The sequence below is a fragment of the Dromaius novaehollandiae genome, chromosome 1 (genome assembly GCF_036370855.1).
Source record: "Dromaius novaehollandiae isolate bDroNov1 chromosome 1, bDroNov1.hap1, whole genome shotgun sequence".
Taxonomy (NCBI): Eukaryota; Metazoa; Chordata; class Aves; order Casuariiformes; family Dromaiidae; genus Dromaius; species Dromaius novaehollandiae.
In genome coordinates, this window is record NC_088098.1 from 90247563 (window position 1) to 90268084 (window position 20522).

Below are 20522 nucleotides of genomic sequence, written 5' to 3' on the forward strand. Positions count from 1 at the left end.
TGGTTTGGGCTCACCTGCATTGGTGCAAAAGCATTTTGGATTAGCTCATTTTTTATCAAAAATGCTGACATTTGAAATTTAACACTCTCACCCACCCCACTCCCTTTTCCCCAGCCCGTATTTCACCTGTAACATAGTGAGAGCGCAGTGCTCAAAGAGGCCACCTAGGTCACGTACATGATTAACTTGCATTTTGCTTTTGACGTATTGAGAGAGGGAGGTTGGGGGTGTGATTCGGGGTGTGTACAGCTATTCTTGGAGGTTTGAAAAACAGCTTCAGCGAAGAACTGCTGTGAACTCCATTTTGTAATCACTCAAGGTAAAAAAAGGAAAAAAAATCTGTTGGAGGGAAACAGTTGGTTCTCTTGACACAACTTTCAGCTGTCCTTACAAATACCAAATGTGCAGGAGTTATCCCAATAAATTTATGGGAATGACTTGCCAGAATAAGGTCAAGGAAGGAGTAACTTGCAAATTAGAGCCAGACATTTCCTGCACCCCACCCTTGCTTTCCTTGTTGTTCTCCAAAGTTGAACAGCAGCCTCCATAGCAACAATCTGACCTGCCTGCTTGCAAAAGTCGGTATTAGTAAGGCTTCATCCACTAGCAAAAAAATAGGTAGCGGGGACCTATTCAATTTTTACATCCACTGAATCCTGCTCATTTGAACCTTTCTCCCCCCACCTCACTCCACCCCATATGCATGGCTGATAGCACCTGTGTATTTGTCATGATTTTTGAATGAGTTTCCCCCTTCGTTCTTCAAGTTGTTTTTCTGAGTGCGCTCTCATGAAGTCTTCTTGCTGGCATTACACCTTCACTCGAGTGCAAGACTTTGCAATTAACCCTTTCTCGACCCCAGGAGCTGGATTTTCCCATCCTCACTGGACACCTTTGATTACAAACATCAAGTTATTCCAACTTGTTGGGCAGTGAGAGGTTTAATTGCTCTGACTTGCTTCTAATCGGCAAAGAATAGAAACGTACGCAGACAACCTGTTTCTCCTTGCTTGTTTTTTAGGTCTTCCGGCCTCGCACTCCACCAGAAGCAATTGCGCTATGTAGCCGTCTGTTGGAGTACACCCCCACTGCCCGCCTGACTCCCCTGGAGGCGTGTGCGCATTCTTTCTTTGATGAACTACGGGACCCAAACGTCAAGTTACCAAATGGGCGAGAGAAACCTGCACTCTTCAATTTCACCACTCAAGGTAGTCTGAGCGTTGAAGATCCCTTCCTTGGGAGGAAGCACTGTGATGATGAATGTTCCCGGTAATGTAGGTGTCACTCCCTGAAAAGTAAAAATCTCCAAGCAGGACTAAGGATATTAAACAGTTGTGAAGCCAGCCATCCAGCTCAAAAAGAGACAGGAAGGGAGACTTGGAGAAATGAGCTGGGGGATTTTCAAATACATAGTGCCTTTGATTTGAATTTAGTCTGGGTGACTGAAGGTTGTTACTGTCTGATTGCACAAAGATTTTACCTTTGCAGTTTAGTGTTTGCAAGCCAGTTGATGGTTTTGTGTGAAATACCACAGTCAGTGGACCACGGGGATTAGATTATCATTTTAAAGATGATCCTGCACCTTCATAGCTGAAACGCCATAGCAAGGAGTAATGCATACCAGGTTTGGCAGAGAAGTTTGTATTGTTGCTGCTCATTTTGGTTCTGGAAGTGAAATGAATTACAGAGGCCTCGGTGTCCAGATTTTGTGTGCTGCACAGTTCATCTGGCATTATATTGACTCAGTGATTTAGAAACTGTAACAATAATAAACAACTTTTTTATTTGAAGCCAAACCAGTACCAAATTTTAAAACCATTCATGTATTCTTTCACAGAAGTCAGAAATATAAAGCTGATATCCCTGTAAAACAGTTTTGCCTGTCAGGATAGAGAATGTGAGAAGTATGTGTACAAATTTGCTGCTATTTAGTTTTACAGCACTTTTTTTTTTTTCAGTGATTAGCTCCCAGTTCTCACCTTTTGTGTGAGGACAGATACATGTGCATTTGCTGTTGGAAGTCTAAAACACCTTTTGGTTCAGTTAGCTTCAGTTTAATTTTTCAGATTCTTTAGTACATGCAGTACCCATCTGCCAAGAGCTGAAACAGAACACTGTCCTTGAACATAAGGAGCGCTTTTCTTTAAGAATAGTAACTACAGAAGTAACTGTGGCTAAGTTGTTTCTCTACAAAGTAGTATTTAAACTGCCCAAACATGAACTTTTAATTTGTTTTGAATCACTGTCTTGCAGGAAGCAAATATACATTAGTATATGTTTTAACATTTCCAGGGCATACACACCTTGAAAAGTTTTTCTTTGAAGGTAGTTTTAGTGAGGCACACATGGGGTCTTCTCCCACTTGAGGGGAGAAAGCATTGGAGCACTTAATGTTTTTAACAGACCAGCAAAACAGTGTCAACAGTGTCTTGCAGTATTGCACGGGTGTTGCTAGTACTGTGAAAACAGCCTGTGCTTTCAGGTCACTGTCCCCTGTGCTGGTTCCTACATCTGGTGGTGGTATGAATTCAGCAGTTGTAGTGAAGATCTTACCATATTATAATATTCAGGAATTGCCTTTTCTTTCCCCACTCTCAGGCCACTTCCAGTAGTGAAGATGTTTTTGATCTCAATATGTTAATATAGCTTCATTCCCTGTTCTTTTTAAACATATTTATTATTAATCGGTTTTTAATTATGTTACCATTAGGCCCATCTACTACATGAAAGCAAGCTTTTTTTAAAAAAAAAGGCTTGAAAGCTCCACAGTGAGTTCTTTTAAAACTTTATAGAGGAAAATAGATGTGTATTTATCAGGAATGCGTCTCTGATTTCTCAAGGTAGTGTGGGAGCTGCTGGGTAAGCTACCCTAATCCTTAGGCAAATTTGCAGCTCCTAATTTGTCATCCTTCAACCCTCAGTGAAGTGTTGTCTTCACACATCCTCCTAGAGGGCTGATGTGCTCTCCCCTTGCACCCTGGCTTACAGAGATGGCAAGAGAAATTGGTTCCAGTGGAGAAAGTTCCTTAAAATTCGAGAAGGTTTCTGTTACTGGCAGGTGCCAGTTTTAGTACCTAAAAAGGAAACAGGACAGAGTCTGGTCATTAATGTATTTTGAAATAAGCTCTGTTGCAGATCACCAGCCATACTCAAAAAAACTAACCAGAGTTTTTTAAAAACAAGCAAACAAACAAAGTGCTTAGCCCAATGATTTAAACACCTTTGTGATCAGTTAATGTGCAGAGGTAAGTCTTGTGTGGGCAGCCGTCCTGATTATGCCCTCAAGATACTCAAGGACCTTCCTGTCCTTCTGTGACTATTGGGAATCCATAGTACTTTAGCCTGATTGCACAGATCCTTGTCGAATTTGCCAGTCCAGAGCAGAAATCACAACTGGAAAATAGATCAGGTCACTGGAAATCAGATGTGGTGATAACATTATCTGTGGTAATTTGGAAAGAAGTGAAAGGTGCCCTTCTGTTTTGAATGGCATTTGGTTTTTATTTGGCTATATCCAGTTTTCTGAAACCCATGAAGTACAAGGTAGCTGCAGAAGGCTTGAAGGCAAAACTGTTAGAAACAACAGAAATCTGGTCATTAATGTCTTGGACTGATTTTCAAAAATAACCTAAGTATCATGCCAAACCTGCTCATCCAGGCAGTGGTGCCATTCAGACAGAGCCTAGGAAAAAGCAATGAGAATATATACAACATAAAGATCATGCTTTTTGACTGACTGCCAGGAGTAGTCTTGGGGCATATAGATGCTTACTTTATCGTAGAGATGAGATTCGTTGAAGAGAGCTTTATCTGGTCATTCTTATTCTTGCCTGTAAGTTTCTCTTAATATTTAAACCAACTTCACGTGCTGACTGGGGTTTGAAAAAAACATTTTTTTTTCCCCAGGAAGCTATCTCTAGTAGCCAGAGTGCTGCATTTCGGTGACTCTTAGACCTGCAGCACAGCTGAACAGAAAGCAATTTTCTCTTAGAAGCTAAATTTTCAAACAATCTGTGAAATGACTGCCATTTACTAAACATCTTATAACAAGTCAATGATTGTGCTGGACCCCAAAATGTCACTGTTGTGCCACGTTAGCCATTAGTGACTGTAAAATTCTTCTGTGATTCAGCGCTTAGAATTGGATACTATGCTCCTTGATGGCAAACATCTTTTAACTAGTATGGTTTTTTAATCAGTAAAAAATAAGGGTGACTTGTATTCTTTTTGTAACTATAAAAACTTTCATTTCTAACCTTTTTCAGTCTGACAGAAATCCTTAGTGTGACCATTTGAGTGCCATCCAGCTTTTTTTTTTTAACAGTGTATTTCTGCTTAGAGCAAGTGGAGGGGGGCAAGAAAGGAAAAGTATGAAATTTGTGCTGATTCCAGCATTCTTCTAGGTTGAGGAGAAACTGCTGGAATAACTTCAGTTATATGGAAAGCTGGTTACTTTGCCAAAGCAAACATGATACAAAACTAATTTTTCCAGTGGATTCTGGGAGAATTGAAATATCTAACATAATGATACTGAAAATGAGCACTGAACTATTTCTCAGCACAAAATATTGTATCACTTTTGGGGAATGAGGTGAAGATAACCTGGTGTCCTGGTAAAACTGCAGTGTTTGATTCCTGTTCCTTACTGGAGATGTCAGCTGGCTACAAATGTCATGACTGGGTCAGGAGAAAGCCAAAGCTGTTCTCCCAGCCGACGTGAATGGAAGTGGACTCTAGTAAATGGCTTGGAGCGGCTGCTGTGTTCTCATCATAGTATTGAAAACTTTGTCTGAAATGCTGCAAGAAGATACTGCAGTCAAGGCAATACTGGCCGTATTAACACAACCCTGAATTTTAAGTTTGATTTAGATAAGCAGGCTACAGTTCAGCAGTTTGTTCTAATATTGGGCTGAAAATCGTAGAAACAGTGGTGCCTAATACTTGAAGTGGTCTGCAAATACCAGAGATCAAGCCTTTTCCTCAGTATTGAGGCATGTGATCCTCCCAGATGTGATAGCCACAAAGATACGGAAGAATGAAAAGTTGAAACAAGTTTTAAAGCAAAGCTCTCATTAAACTCCAGCCAAAAGAGCTCAGTTTGCTTTGGTTATTTCTTTTCCAAATTGATCTGCTCCTCTAAAGAAAGCACCAAGACATTCAGAGCACACTGAATTTAAGGAACTTCATACCAAGAAAGACAGCATGAGATTTCTGAAGTGGACCATGTCAGCCTTCTAATCTCTATGCACGTTCTTTATGGTAGCTTCAGAGAAACACTTGTGCTTGCCTTAAAAACAACAAACCCCCCTGTTTATATGCCAAATTGGTACTGTGAAAGGAGATATTCTGACAATATTATATGAAGGTATGGGAAGAACCATAACAGGATCAAAGTATCATTGCAGCAACACTGTTCTGTCAGAACAAGTGCTTCTCTGACCCTGGGAATCTGGCTACAGTGGTGCAGTCAGTATATAGCTTAGCACCAAAAGGTAGCAAATGTTACTTTCCTTCCTAGACATTCTAGCTCCGCTTTTCTTTGGGTAGCAGTCCCTCATTACTGCCAATGATGAGCAGAGAAGATTGTGTGTGGATAGTAAACTGTGGGAAAGAATGAGGTAAGCAGCAGATCTCCTATAATAGATCTGAGAAATAGCTTTGGAGATAATACTAAAGGAGCAACATTTTCTGGTACAGAGCAGCTAATAGCCAAGACAGAACCAGCATTAAAATAAAGGTTTGTCACTGGCACTCAGCTTTGACTCTGGAGGGGACATAGTTCAGTTTATTCTTCTGTAAAATGGAGGCTGTATTTGTTTCTGTTATGAATTTGAGGACTAGTATTTGTACAAGTGCTGTGAATGGTCAAGTTTTCTGGAAGGACTAAATGTGGTTAGATGTGAATATAGTGTTACAGGACCAGTTTGATAGGTTGCTGGTAATGTGGTAACTTTTGTTTGGTTCTAGACTGGAACTTGTATTCATAAGTGCTGAAACACAGTCTCAAAATATGTATTAATAAGGGACTTGTAAGCAGGTGAGAGCCTTCCCCATCTTGCCTTCCCAACAGTTCTTGATACTTTTAAAGTTAACTTTAAGGAAAAAAAAATCACCAAATAGACAATGGCTGCTTTTAGGCCCTAAATTTAAAGCTTGTGTTAAAGAAAAGCAATAGGCTCTTCAAAATGAATCCAAGTAGTTAGTGAAGACTATGTACAAAACCACCTTACTGCACCCATGACATGGTTTGGATTGGTTTCTGCGCAGCCCTTTCTGTCTGGAGGTCTTATATTAAAACATGTCTGTTTTCATGTCTCCTCCAGATGACCTCTGGAGCTCCAAAAGTTGTCAGTCTCCTCCTCCTCCGAGTTGGCTGTTCACACCCTTTTCACTGGATGTTGCTTTCTCAAGAGACAATTGCTCCTGTTCCTGCAATGATCAGGACCTGCCTTGTCATGGCTTCGTCCCATCTGCTGGGAGGCACTAGGCGCTCTTGAAAGAGTGCCAGAAGATTGTCATTTGTTGGCCTAGCCAGCTTTGCCCCATTATATACCAAGTTCTTAATCCTCCTGCGCTTCTGGTGAACATGCCTATGTCTCATTCTGATACACATTGAAGCTATATTTGGAGCCTAAAAGACATGACTATTTTTTCTTCAGCTAATGTCTTCAGAAAGAATGGTTGTGTTATTTTGTTGTCTGTTTAAATTACCCAGGAAACCAACTCTCTTTGCCTTTCCTTGTGCTTTTAAAGGAGATGTCATCTTTCCTTGGCCTCAAGGAGACCTCCCTGAGATCAGGCTTGGGTTCCTGGGTCCTTGAAAAGTGGAGCTTGAGTGAGCCAAAGAACCGAATCCCTGAAGCTCTTGGAGCAACTGTGGCAGCTGCCTGCTTGCTGAACCAGTGTCTGAAGCAGTACCACTGTTGTTATCAGCCTTCTCCTTTAGGCTGATTGCACATGGGTTTGCGAAGGGAATCCTTTTGATTCTCAGAAGGAAATAGTATTTTTTTCAGGCTGTTTCCAAGGAACAGGCTCGATTGGTTCTTTGCTAGCTCCCAAGCCGCTTTCTTTCCCTAGGAAATAATTCCCGTGTATCACTACTTGTAGTTTTGACAGTCTTACTCTGGAGACTTCCTTGCCAAATACCACTGTGGTTTCCTCTTGCTTATAGGCAAAGAAGAAAACATAATGTGACCTTCGGCTGCGCGGGCACGCGTTTCATCCGAGGTTACAGTTACTGAGGAAACCCAAGGAGTTAAACCTGCATGCGGGGTTCTTGATGAACGATGAGCTAACTGTTTGTTCCCCCTCCCCTCCAGAACTGTCAAGTAACCCATCTCTGGCTTCGATCCTCATCCCTGCTCATGCTCGGAATCAAGCAGCCGCTTCCACCCCTACAAACGCTACAGCAGCCTCAGGTGAGAACGTGCCGCCGCCTGCCTGCCTCCTCCCTCCCTCTTCTCCCTCCCTCCCTCTCCAGTCACGTCCCCTCTCTTACCAGCCTCTTGAGTCATGGAGACCCTTGGGGTGAAGGGGAAGCAAGGAAGGAAGGGTTCATCCCAGCCTCCTCGTACGCTTGTTAGATTAGCTGCAGCCACTTGGGCTGCGCTAACGCAAATCCTAGCTCGGGTCATTTAGAGTCCGTGTTCTGATACTGCGTTTGTCAGTCTGTCTCACTCAGACTTCCACTATAAAAAAACTTAATCTCGCCTGTTTTTTAGTGATCCTTGTGAATTGGTTTGCACCTAATTTCTAAGCTCTCAGCCAGTCTGGGGTAAACACTGACTTTGTTAAGCACGAGTGAGTTTGTGATGCCTCGGAAGAAAACAAATGGCTGTATCGGTAAACATAGCCTCTGTGGAGCATGGATGGAGGGATTTTTTCCCCAACATGAAAAGCATTAGCACTTGCAAAAGTGTTGTCAGGGAGTTCACTGTTAGCGTGCTCACTACCTCATCTACGTAGTTGCAGTTGCTTCCTACCAAGTTTGCTCATGTCACCTTTGGGCACGAGGTAGATGCTTGTGGATTTTGTCCAGCACTGAGCAGCTTTCCTCTCCATCTCTCTCTCTCATTTCTCTCAGAAACCTTTTAAAAGCTCACTGTTGGCTGGTAGCCACACCATATTGTGTTAGGTTTCTAATGAGAGCTTAAAAGCTGAGCAGTATCAGTTGGGAGACTCCCAAAGAAAATCCCAGGTGCTGCAGGATGTGGTAGAGGTGGGTCAGTAGTACGTGGCACTCTTGCTCTGAGTCAGCACACCAACGGGCTGTCTCGGTGCTCGGGCAACTAAAGGCAAACTAAAAGGGGTGGGGTTGCATCCGTATCTTGTATGCACATCAATCCTGTTTGCAAAGGGCTGTGACTCCCTTTGGAGGTGCAGGATGCTTAGTCAGTGTAAGACAGCCAACTGAGAAACCCTGTTGTAGAGGTATTCTTGGAACAGACAGGAAAGCATTTACAGGTTGATCTGTCAAACAGTAACCTGGATTTTGATGTGCTCGTTCTAGCCTCTAACCACTGCTATACACTGTATTTACAGAAACACTTTGGTAGTCCAGGTCAGATGGACACAACCAGCTTCAAGAATTAGGCTTCTGTCTGAAAAAGTAGTACCAACAGATAAAAGATGTAGCCTGTGCAATTTATGTGCTTTGAATTTAGGAGAAAAGCAAATTTGGTATTTTAAAATGTAGTGTGTTTGTTTCGTACACTTGGCAGCATTTTGCAAATAGTCATGTTCTCTGTTTCCATTTTATGTACATCTGTTGCTCAACAACAGGAGTGAGGAGTTAAAAACAGACAAAAGTAGTAAAAATGATTGAAGAACTACAAAATAAAAGCATGGAGAATTATTTTAAGTCCTCTGAAAAATACTGTTTTGATTAGTGTCCTTTTTGTGTCTTTCTGAGGACTTCTCTTTTCCCAGGTGCAACAGTCTTGAGGAATGAATTGGGTTAAGAGAAAAAGTCTCTTTTCTCCCAGCACCTTCCAAGAGTTCATGTGAGGGAAAGCACATTAGGCTAAGTCCTTTGTATAAACAGTATTAAAAAAAAGCCGTATTGATGTCAACGTTTTTAATCCATCTGTTAGCAGCCACTGTATTGCTGAGTTGGGATAGGACCTCTTATTCCTAGTTCAAAAACAACAAAAAAATCCTTGCAATTTGGAAAGCAGTTGTGAAATTAAGCTCACTATTGGACAGCTTGCAACTCTGAGTTTCTGCTGCGCAGCTGTTTTGCTGACCTTAGAGCTGTTCCTTTGTAGTTTCTTAGGCGCTTGGGGTTCTCACGGCAGGCAATGGGAATTTCATCAGAGTTATGATTTCAGGATTATATTCTGTGTGAAATTATGTTAATCTGTTTTGTCTTGCATTCTGATGCTACACTTGGCAACAGAATTTCGTAGAGTTGATCCCAGCTTCCCCTACCCCCTGCCCATCCCAATAAAATCCTAATTCTTAAATACCTCTTAAAGCAGCATGGGCGTAACACTGCCACCTAACCCAGGGCATGCCGATAGACAGAACGCTTTTCTGCAAAATGTTTGTTCTTGTGAATAAGCAGCACGAGTTCAGAAACTGCTTTTCCAGTGGTGATGACACAGCAAAATATGGATCTCAAGGCAATTAAAAGGGCAAAGCTATAATCAACTTCAATAGTGTGTTACTTTTGTCTCCCTCCAGCAAATAGAAGTGATACTGAAGTTCATGTGTCTGCTGCTGTGTTCAGAACAGTCGACCTGCTCCGTAAGCTCGAGACGCAGGCGCTTCAACTGGAGCGTGCTGCTCCGTCTCTGCAGGTGGTCCAGCTAGGCCTTTTTTACCTGCCCATGGTCATTTACTCAGTTTTCATAGCTGTCATGTTGCTGTGCAGCAATGTCAGGATTTCAGCTTTGTGATAAGGTATAGAACACTGCTACTTATCATGCCCCTTTTTTTATATGCAAAGCTGGGTCAGGAGTATAGAATAACCAGAAAAATAATATCTGTTTGTCCCAAGTCTAGCAAAATAATGTTTGTTGAGAGAGTTAGCAGCAGTGTTGAGATGGAGAGACTGGCTTTTCAACATGCTACTTAAACAGACCACGTTTCATCAAGCCAGCAATGCTAGCCCATATGCTAATGAACATACAACATGGTGCAGCTCTGCACAGCTTCTTTTCTTTGTACCTTTTAAGAGATTGTTTCTTTTAGTTTTCTCTCCATTTATACGACTTTATAAAAAGGCCTCTATAATAATACTGGCCCCTTGTATGCGTAATGCATTAAAAAGCAGAAACGTTGCGTATTGGTGCCAGATTCAACGTAGTTCTGTGGATTCACAATCAGCCTTTCTTTTCCAGTTTTTCCAGTTTTTATTGAGCCAAGAATATACCCAATATAGAGATGGTATTATAGATATATTTGTAATCGTAGTCAGCATCTAATTGTCATCCTGATTTAAGCCACTTTAGCATCTGGATTGGTGCAGTCTACACTAGAGGAAATTCTTCTCTTTGTTTTTGTGAATGTGTTTCATGTATTACTTAAATGGCGATATCTTTGCAAATTGCATTTTTCACATGACTGCTTCACCTGCACTTTTCCTGTTGATCGCCCCTTCCAAGGAGTTATTTTAACAACACAAGGTTACGTGGCTGTCTTTTAAAACTCACAGAAATATCTACGTTCAAGCCAAAATTACAATGTTTAAAAGTTATCCAAAACGGGTAATAGTTATTAACTGTTAGATGTACAGTGGTGATTTCAATAGCTCAATGCAGTGCAACGTTCATCCTGGGATCCTGACACTGAGTGTTAAAAAATGTTTGTTGTAAATTCCCTCTTCTCTTGAGGCACAAAGATGGACTCACTGCGCTAAAGGCTTTGCAGTGGGAGTGTGAAGCCTTGCTGTGCTAGAGTTAGTAAATTCAACCAAATACGAGAAATTCTGTGATGTAGTGGCACGTCTAAAGCAAAGTGGAAGAAGAGCAAGAGGGGAATTATGAGCTCATGCTTGAAATCGTGCGATAGCGTTCTGTGAATTATACTGGCCATTGATAAAAATGCCAGTGCAGCTTTATTCACGCGATCGCTGACTTGATCTAGCTGGAGGAGAAGGGTGGGTTTCATTGCCCTGCAGCGGCAGCATGTGAGGTGGGAGCACGCACACCGAGTTGAATGCCTGTCTGTGTGTATGACTATGTGTTTTTCTTCCTAGATCAGCCAGCAGCAGTAGTTACCTGTCTGCTAGTCAGCGTTAGGATGGGAAAAGGGTAGTTGCCATCTGCAGGGGAGACATGCCAGCAGGGACGTTGGGGTCATTTTCTTACACATCCTCCTGCGTCAATCCCTGCTAATCCCAAATAAGATTGTGCACCTGGACTTTCAGCAACAAAACAGCTCAGATTAGAGCTAGTGTTACCTGCCGATGTGCGGCAGTTAAAAAGCTGCCAGTACTCCATAAAATAAGGCTTAGTGCATATATGGTATTCCCATTGAAAGAATTTTGAAAGACTTTAGTTCCTTATCTGGGAGGGAGGGGCAAGCACTCCACTTGTGCTTCTGCAAGCTCAGCACAGAGATGAGTCCATGACAGTCATAGGAATAAAATTTGGGCATTTCTGGCTTATCAGTTTTGCCCTTGAGGCCTGGATTTCTACAGCCAGAGACATGATAGGATGAGTGGGCTTTTTCCTTCCACCTGTGTCCTCAGTTGTCCTGTGAGGACCCTCAGACTGGTAGTTTGTTTCTCCATGTTTCTTTGTAGATGAGCAGTGCAGTCTGTTAGCAATACAAATCCAGCCAGCTGTTGTCCTCGTTAGCGGTAATGGGCTTTCTTAGGCCAAGTTGACATCTGTCTATCTCCAAACAAAAGCCTCCTCTTTCATTTCCAGTGGGTTTCTAAGGAGTGCCAGGTACCCTGCAGGGAGGCAGAGGCATTCCTTGAGGGCAGAAGCTGAACTGAAAGAGAGAGATCCTACAGCGAGGAGAGACAACTTCCCATTGATTTACCTGTCCCTTTGAAAGTAGTTTTAGAAACCCCAATGTGGTATTCCAGTTGTGCTCTTTTTCCAGCATGTAGGCAAAGAAACGTTGGAACAAGCCCCCTTTTTGTTCCCCAGATGTCCCATTGATGGCGGAGGCAGAGGACAAGCTGGAATGGGAAAATACTGCATTTTCTTGCAGGTTCTGAGCCCATATAGCCTTGAGCAAAGTCCATGCTGTGTCCCAGCTTGAAGTGGACTTCCGTATATTGTTGTGAAAGCCCTATGTAAATGGGCTTAGGCTGTGTCACCTTGTTTAATTCCTTTCTTATCATGTGGAGTATATATTTCTCAGGAGCTCTCCTATTAGAACAACGATAGAAAAGGAGCATAGGTTATGTGAGGTAGTTTCCTTCTCCCTCCTCCCCCCCCTTTTTTTTTTGCTTTATCTCTGCTTAATGGCAATGTAATGATAATGATTTCAGCCTCTGCTGTCTTCAACAACAGATGATGAAAAGGCACATTTCATTTTAGCGAACGGAATACAAGCACTTTCTGTACACGCACACAGAAATTCTCTGCCAACTGTACAGGCTCCAACTGGACCATTCGCATCAGGCATGCAGATGTTGCATTCACTAGTTAGCGTTTATCCTTACCTGAAAATTGATCTGAAACAGGCACAGTGAGAGTTTCAAGTGTGGAAACTATTAGCTGTCTGGCTGGGCCACTTGGGGTTTCTGTGGTCTTTGGTCTGCATGCATGTGTGATCTGGGAGTAGCTCCTTCAGAGCAACTTTCCATGTAGAAGAGTCTGTCTCTTCTGTGCAAGGCTGGCTTTCCAAATCACATTGGTACTGTCAGTGCCTTAACTGCATGAGCTGGTTTTATTGTGGTATTTGTTGGGGGAGGGGGGGATTATTTTGGGATGTGGGGGGAAGGGAATGGGAAACTCTTTCCCAGAATAATCATCTGGCATCCTCTGCACACAGGATAATTTCCCTTTCCTCCCACACTCCCACATGCTACTCATGGCATTTCCTTTTCAAGTAGGCATCATCTTCTCTTCCCACTTGTCCCTTTTAGTCCTGGATGCTGCTGTTTGTTTGATTTCCTTTTTTTCTGTTTGTTTGCTTTTTTCTTTGTTCTCTGTGTATGTTACTTAATTTATTGCTCATCCAGTGCTGCCTATTTCTAGCTTCTCTGTTTATTTCATTGCCTCTTGCTCTTGGCTATGCTTCCAAGGATGGTCAGTTCAACATTACTAGAGAGGAAAGGGGTTTCCTTAACAGGTGAATGTAGAGCATGGCCCGGCTGCGTTGCTTAGCATGCTTCTCTGTGCTGGAGAAATCTTATTGCACCCCCCACCACACAGTTTTAATTTGTCCAGCCTATTATTTATGTTAGTCATACTGTCCTTCAGCTGGATGTCAGGAAATATCCTTCTTTCTGTGAGCCCTTTTCCCTGCATCTTTAGAGCGCGCTGTTTGCCCGGTCCACTCTCTTCTTTATTGAAATAATAAATCGGGGTTTTTTTTACTGTTGTTGCCATGTTGATAGCTTTGCAGTTAACGTTACTGAGCAGGAAAAATGCATGATGGTCTCTTGTAGAAAACCTCGCTTAGTGTCTTTTCCTACTCCAGCATTTATTTTTGTTGAGTATTTCATATCTTTAACCTTTCATCTGCTTTTCTTTTTGCAATTGTGTTAATGGGATACTGTATAGGATGGTTCCTGATAAAATCAGTGCCTTTTTTCCCCCACCGATTCTTCTAATGTTAAGAAAGAAAGATTTTCAAATGCATAGGGTTAATTGGCCATAGTATTGTTCTGTTTTTCTCAGTATGTTAACACGTTTATTAACAGCTTGGCCTTATTTTACTCTGCTCCCAGCCTTATTGCAAGCCTGCCTCATTTTATTGGGGTGTTCTTAAATACTTGGTAACAAAACATCCCAGCCTCTCGGAAGGGCCTTTGCATGTTAGTGTGAAGACTCTCCTTGGTTAATTAACTCTTTGTCACAAACTGAAGCAAGTCTGCTTTTCCCTTGTATGGCATATGGGAACGCAGTGGCAGTGGATTTCCTGTTGGTATCTCTTTGCGAACTGTGTGTGTATTTCCTTGGACTGTACTGTGACACATGCCCTTGCGCCAGTGAATTCCCTCCGCAGAGCACCGTCTCTCTCAGAAAAGAGAAGGTGTTTCAGATCATTTGCTACAGAGAACTGATCCTTCAAGAATGCTGTATGCTTTTGTAAACCTCATTACTGGCTTCAGGCCTCGATGGTAATCTGCTTCAGCAGTTCAGGGGGTGGCAGATCCAACTTTGGTTGAGCAACACAGAATAAAGCAGTAGACTTGAAAGACATTTTCTGAGGCAACAAGTGCATGAATTGCACATTAACACGCAAGCTGTTTCTGCCAGGGAAGCAGGCTTGTTGCTTTCATTGCCTATGCCCATTCGCACAACTAACAGATGGTTTTCTTACATGACGGCCTGACAGTATAAAACTTCAGCACCAATGTGAAACCTTGTAGTGGCCACGGATATTTATGTATTAGCTTTGATGATGCTGTTGTGCCTTGTCCTGCAATTAGAGTTACTGGCATGTGTCACGGGCTCCCCCCGGCACACTGCTACGTGTGCATTTTGGGTTCAAAATCTGCTCAGTTCCAGCTGGGTGTTAGCATGCTGGCCTGCAGCCCTCAGCCTTTGAAATTGGCTTTTTGCAGCACCTCGGTCCTCCTTAAAGATCATCTTCCCACCCTCTCCCCAGACTGACTCGTTCTGTCTGCACCCCTTGAAATTGGGAAAACACTGTAACTGAATAAGCACATTGGCGGGGGTTGTGGGTTTCCCTGCGTGGAGAATGTCATCGCTGCTGTTCCAAATGTCTGTATTTTGGAGGTAATACTGGTTTTCTCCCTTCCTCTTGCCTGTCATTTGCAGATGTTAATGCAGGAGAACGAGTTCAGACCAATAGTGTAGCTACAGCATCAGCCTCCAACTCCACCTGAACCGGTACCAAGCAGCCAGCTGCACAGGAAAAATCACCAGTAATTTGAGTCTTGCTCAGCAACACTGGTCACATTTGGAAAGAAAATTAAAAAGAGGAAAAAAAAAAACCAACAAACCAACCAACCTGTTCATTTTAGTGTTCAATTTTTTATTATTATTATTGTTGTTCTTATTTAACCTTGTAAAATAGCTATAAATACAAACCAGTTTCATTGTATTCTCACTCTGCAGGGTGTCCGGGGCAGGGGACTAGGTGGGGGGAGGAGGGAAAGCGGAGCAATACAACACACCAATGTCTCTCCCCTCGACAATCTCTCCATGTTGGAAGTTTGCTGTCGTGTACTTCAGAACCAGGACTCTTGCCTCATGCCCCCTCCACAGCAGCAAGAAGGAAGAAAAAAAAAAAAAGCAAAACAAAAAAAAACCCCACGCCCAAACCTCATTCTCTGCTGAAGTTCTTTTTTTTAACCTCTTTTTTTATTTTCTTTTTAAGTGAAGTTTCAGACTTCGATGTAGTGCACAGCTTGAATTTGGTCGGGAGCTTAGCAGGGGTCATTCGACAGAGCTCAGCGTTCCTTGTAAGCAAATCCATATCCTAGGATGTCCGAAGAACTGCCCTGGCTCGGTAAGGGCAGAGGGTGACATGGTAGGAAAATAGGGGTGGGGGGGGAGGGTGTTACCATGTGTCTAAGGCTTGAACCGCTAGTGGAGGACTTTCATTTTCAAAAAAATCAGTGCTAGCAATGAAGAAACTTGCAGCTTCATTATGGGAAAAGACCATCAAGTGGGCTCTATATAATATAATACACACACATGCACAAAGGCGAGTGGTAGCATCACAGGAGCAGCTCATTTGCTTCGCCCGAGCTCCTGCCCCTCACGTCAGGGGCTTGTGGAGGAGCCCAGAACGGCAGGAGGAGGTGGCCGTCTGCTCTGGTCTTCGGCAGAGAGGAGTGGACGAACAAAATCCTCCAACGGGGCGGGTGCCCAGCTGGGGGACGGTAAGGGACTTTTGGGAAAGTGGCCACTGTGAAAGCATTTTTCCAGTTTCCCGGTTTGAACAGGCTTCCCTTTCCCAAGATGCATACAGGAAAAGGACACCAGGGTTTATAATGTGAACTGTAACAGTCTACTGGTTTCTTTTGTAATATTTTTTTAACTGCAGTTTTAACTTGCAGAATGCCACAGTCTCTGATAGTTCTAATTTTAAATCGCAGCTAGAATCTGTATTTAATTTCATCTTTTTTAACCTCCTGCTTTTTTGATCTCTATTTATTGATGCGTGTCACAGTTGCCATTATGTTTTTACATTGGTAGAATATTAATAAAATACACATCAGAGTGCTATCAACAGTAATTTGTACCTGCTGACTTGTAGGAAAGCTGGCTATATATGAGTGTGTGTGTATATATATTATATAAATATATACATGTATACATAGATACAATATTGCTTTTTTATTTTTATTTTGTCTACGATCTCAAAACAGTCTGACTGAAGCATGAGATGAATGCTTGTTCTAGTCCATCTGTTTAGGGTTTGAGGTTTTTCCCTATAGTGGTGAGTGGTGTCCATGTTTCCAAAGTTAAAGCAATATTCCTTGGGAAAGGGTCAGGTGAGGAGTAGGATACAGCTGCGATAGAGAAATAGCCTTTCGAGACCTGATCTTGTCGTATTCTTGAGGTCGGTGTCCACTTGGGCCTTATACTCATTCAGAGAAACTCTAGTCGCCTTGGTGCTTATGAGCTGCTATTTGACCTGTGGAGCTTTAAGGCAATCAGTTGTTTTTTCCGACACGCGCAGACCTTTGTGTGGCCCAGCAGGAGCCACTAGTAGTGGCTTGAGCAAACGCAGCCGCTGCAGGGCAGCAGGGGGTTTGTTCATGAGCCAAGTACGTTTCCTCTTGTTCATCTTACCCCGTTCGTGTGGCATTTTGAACCTGTCTCCTAGCAGCCTTGGAGCGGATAAAAGCCTTGCCCTCTCCTCCTGCCCAGTGAACAGTGCGTTTTGGGGAGGGAGGAGTTGTGTCAAGAGGCGAGCGAACCCCTAGCGTGAAACTCATAAACTCTTACTGATACCCCTCACCAACCTGCTGTTGGACAAAAGGAAAGGCTTTAAAGCAGCTGTAGGTCGGTTCTGGCTAATTATAAAGGAAAACACCTACGTTTAAAAACTGACGGCTTCCAAAATCCAGATATGCAACACGGTAAAAGGGCTGAGAGGCCCCTTAAGGAAAGAGCTCGGCCTGCTGGGGTCCTGCACGGTAAGTCCTGGGGCTCGGCCGACCCGGTGATCCAAACAGGTGTGGGAGGCTCAGGCAGGAGGACAGTGGCAGGGTACGGATCTGCTTTACAGGCAAGACTGCTGAAGCATTGGCCGTAGGCGCTCTTCTTTGGAGGCAGTAAATTACCAAGTCTTTAAAAAAATAACAACAATAAGAAGAAAAATTTGCTGCTTGTTCTAGGAATGTGGCTTTTTTTCTCTTTACCTTTTCTTTTAAGACTGGTGGAGGAGAGTTAAGAGCTTTTTCTGTCTGATTTTGTGGATGTGCAGGTGTCTGTGTGTCTCGTGTGTGTGTTAGGTGGGAGGGAGGGTCGGGGGGGGCGGTGGTTTTATTTTTTTTTCAAGGATCATGGCAAGATCACAAACTCTTTTATACAAGTTAGATCCAGGTCTTTGAATAACCTTTTTTGTAAATAAGAAAAAAAACAACAAAAAAACAGAGCTCCTCACCAAATTCAAGCTTGTACATTATTATTTTTGGTTGTTTTTAAATTTTGAGTTTTATTGTTTTGTATGTAAATACGTGGACCCAGGAACTGTTATTAATGAGCAAAAAGTTACCGTTCAGGGCAGTGATTCTGTTTAATAATCTGACAAAATGTAGACGAGCTTTTTAAAGCCATATAGTTTTAACTCTGTACAGTAGGTACCGGCCTGTATTATTGTAACAATAACTCTAGCGATGTATAGTGTATCTATATAGTTTGGAGTGCCTTTGCTTCCATGATTTCTTGGATTTTATTTCCCTTTTCTTTCCTCCTTTATTAACAACGTCTCCCACACGAAACCACATCTTTGCTCCCCTGCTTTCTAACTCTTTGAGTGCTGTAAGGTTTCAGTGATACCATGATCAGTAGTTGGAACAAAAGGAAACCGCGTTTATAACTCATTTCATTCGAGCCGTGGCTTTGCTCTGGATGTCTCAAAGTTGCCTGTCCTGCCCTGTTGTCCCCTCACTAGCAGTGCCCGGTCACGTTTTACACTTGCCCTCTGTCACAGCGAGTAGCCCCGTGGCTAGCAGCTAGGTTCGACTTTGCTCGTCTGTCCCCAGTCCCTGCGCCCAGATGACTGCTGGAGAGCAGCTTCCACCAGCCTCAGCTTTTCGCTGCTCCCTCCTGCCACGCCGGAGGGAGCGGACGGGGCTTCACAAAACTAAGGAAAAAAGAAAGGATCCCTTTTAGGAGGAAACCCTGCGTATTGTACAGTGATGGCTGTGCTCAAAGCTCTTTGGCTGTGGTATGCTGGCACAGGGGGAGTGGGGCCATTACTGTAAAATACCAGAGTGTTTTTTCCCGACAAGGAGACTTCTCTTTCTCTTCGCCCTTTTCCCTCACGCTCCTCCCCAAAGTCATTTTTATTTTCTTAAGATGATAAGTTTAACATTACTCTTAAGTTCTTGTGCCCAGCACGAAGGCCTTGTTTCTAAAACTAGTTTGTTTATGTTTACTACCTTGTTAGTATTCCACATAAGATCGTCTTGAATGGGAAAACACTTAACTCTTTACCAAACCAAAGGTTGCTGTTTTATTTTGGAGCATCTCGTGTTCATTCCAGTGAAGCAGAGGCTGCACTTTCTTTCTGGTGACACGAAGGTCAGTGATGTCAAACTGTTTTTGACAGTCCACTCAGAACTGTTACTCTTTTATTTTGCTCCCTTTGGGGCTTGTTTTTAATGAAGTATGGTCTTGATCTGTCATTTTGTCAACTCTGCAATTGCATAGGTCTCTGAGATGGAATCGATTGCAATCTGTGTCCCCTACTGGACATCCAATCAAGACACTGGTGTTCTTAATATTAAACTTATCTACCTTACTAGGAAAAAAAAATGAACTACAAAAGAAAATTGGCTAATAGAAGATCCCTGATTGCTCTTTCCGTTATTTTTAAGCAAAGCTTCATCTGAAGTACTGGCAGGTGTCTGCAACTTATAAATAGTGATCACTTAAAATTTTCCCAGGCTTTCAGGACTTACTCAAAAAAAATAAAAGCAGTCTGTCAACCTCTCCTGTATTAGGAGTCTCAGCCACTGCAGTTAAAAAGAAAAAGCCAATAATGAAAAGCACAGTAGAGTATTCAGTCCAGGGCCTACCTTTTTGGAGACTATGAAAAGGTATCCCTGGGGTTCCAGTTTATTTCCACAGGGCTTTTAGCCAGTTTTGTTCCTAGTTCGTTTCGTTTTGCAACACTGCAATAACAGCAAAACGACAAGAAAGGAAAACAGTACCTAAGGGGTTAGCTTGAGAAAAGTAGCTTCCTTGTGTTGGTCTTTCTCAATTTATTTTTAATATATATATATATAAAATATATTTATATATATATAATTTGCTTGCCTGTAAAATTTGCGTTCATTAATGTGTTGCTGATGGATCACTTGGGCCTGTACACACCAATTAGCGTGACCACTTCCATCCTAAAAACAGAAATCTAAAATATATATATATATATTAAGGACTGTGGGTTGTATACAAACTATTGCATACACTTGTGCAAATCTGTCTTGATTTAAAGGAAAAGCAAAACCTGTATAACATTATTACTACTTGAATGCCTCTGTGACTGATTTTTTTTCATTTTAAATATAAACTTTTTTTGTGGAAAGTATGCTTAATGTTTTATTATTTCCCCCGCCCCATTCCCCTTGTAAATATGTTTTGTTCTGTGTGACTCGGTTCGGAAATAGTTAACTGGTACTGTAATTTGCATTAAATAAAAAGTAGGTTAGCCTGGAAATGAAATTTAAAAATACCAAGTGTGTGGTCTTTATTTCAAAAACTTGCCCCTTTCTCTCCTCCTCCTGTCTTCCACCCCTTACTCCTCGCCCTCCCACCTCTTTCCACTCCGCAAGAATAGGTGGACATGAATCTTTGTAATAATAATTAAAAAAAAACAAGAAATAAGCATGTTTTCTTAAATGAGCTGTGTTATTCCATGACATTTTTCCAAGAGATGCCAGCTTGTCTATGATACCGTTTGATTTGATGGAGAGAGGAACCCTGGGACATTATATTTCAAATCCAAAACAGCCAATCTTCCTTTACTGTCCACCTATAGATACAAACTTAAGAACCTGTGTAACCTGCTGGCTTTGAATACTGCACTCATTTTTTTTTAATTTGATCCCATTAGTAATGTTATTTGGTGGTGATCTGTAAAGTTTGTCAAGACCACGTCCAGTGGACCGTTCCTCCAGCAAATCAGCACGTAGCTATCTGAGTTGGGTTTCCGGTACTGGATAATGTATGTATTAAACATGA

At 42.3% G+C, this 20522-nt stretch overlaps 1 protein-coding gene across 2 annotated transcripts in view; it reads left to right on the top strand.

Moving 5' to 3' along the window:
• GSK3B (glycogen synthase kinase 3 beta) overlaps positions 1-20011 on the top strand; it is a 153655-nt gene extending 133644 nt beyond the window's left edge. For both annotated transcript variants that reach the window (XM_026103426.2, XM_026103427.2), the window contains 3 exons: positions 1022-1208; positions 7320-7418; positions 14916-20011. In XM_026103426.2, the coding sequence (XP_025959211.1) occupies positions 1022-1208; positions 7320-7418; positions 14916-14983 (354 nt within the window). In that variant the 3' untranslated portion in view covers positions 14984-20011. The remainder of the gene's footprint in view (positions 1-1021; positions 1209-7319; positions 7419-14915) is intronic.
• Positions 20012-20522: the final 511 nt, after the last annotated feature.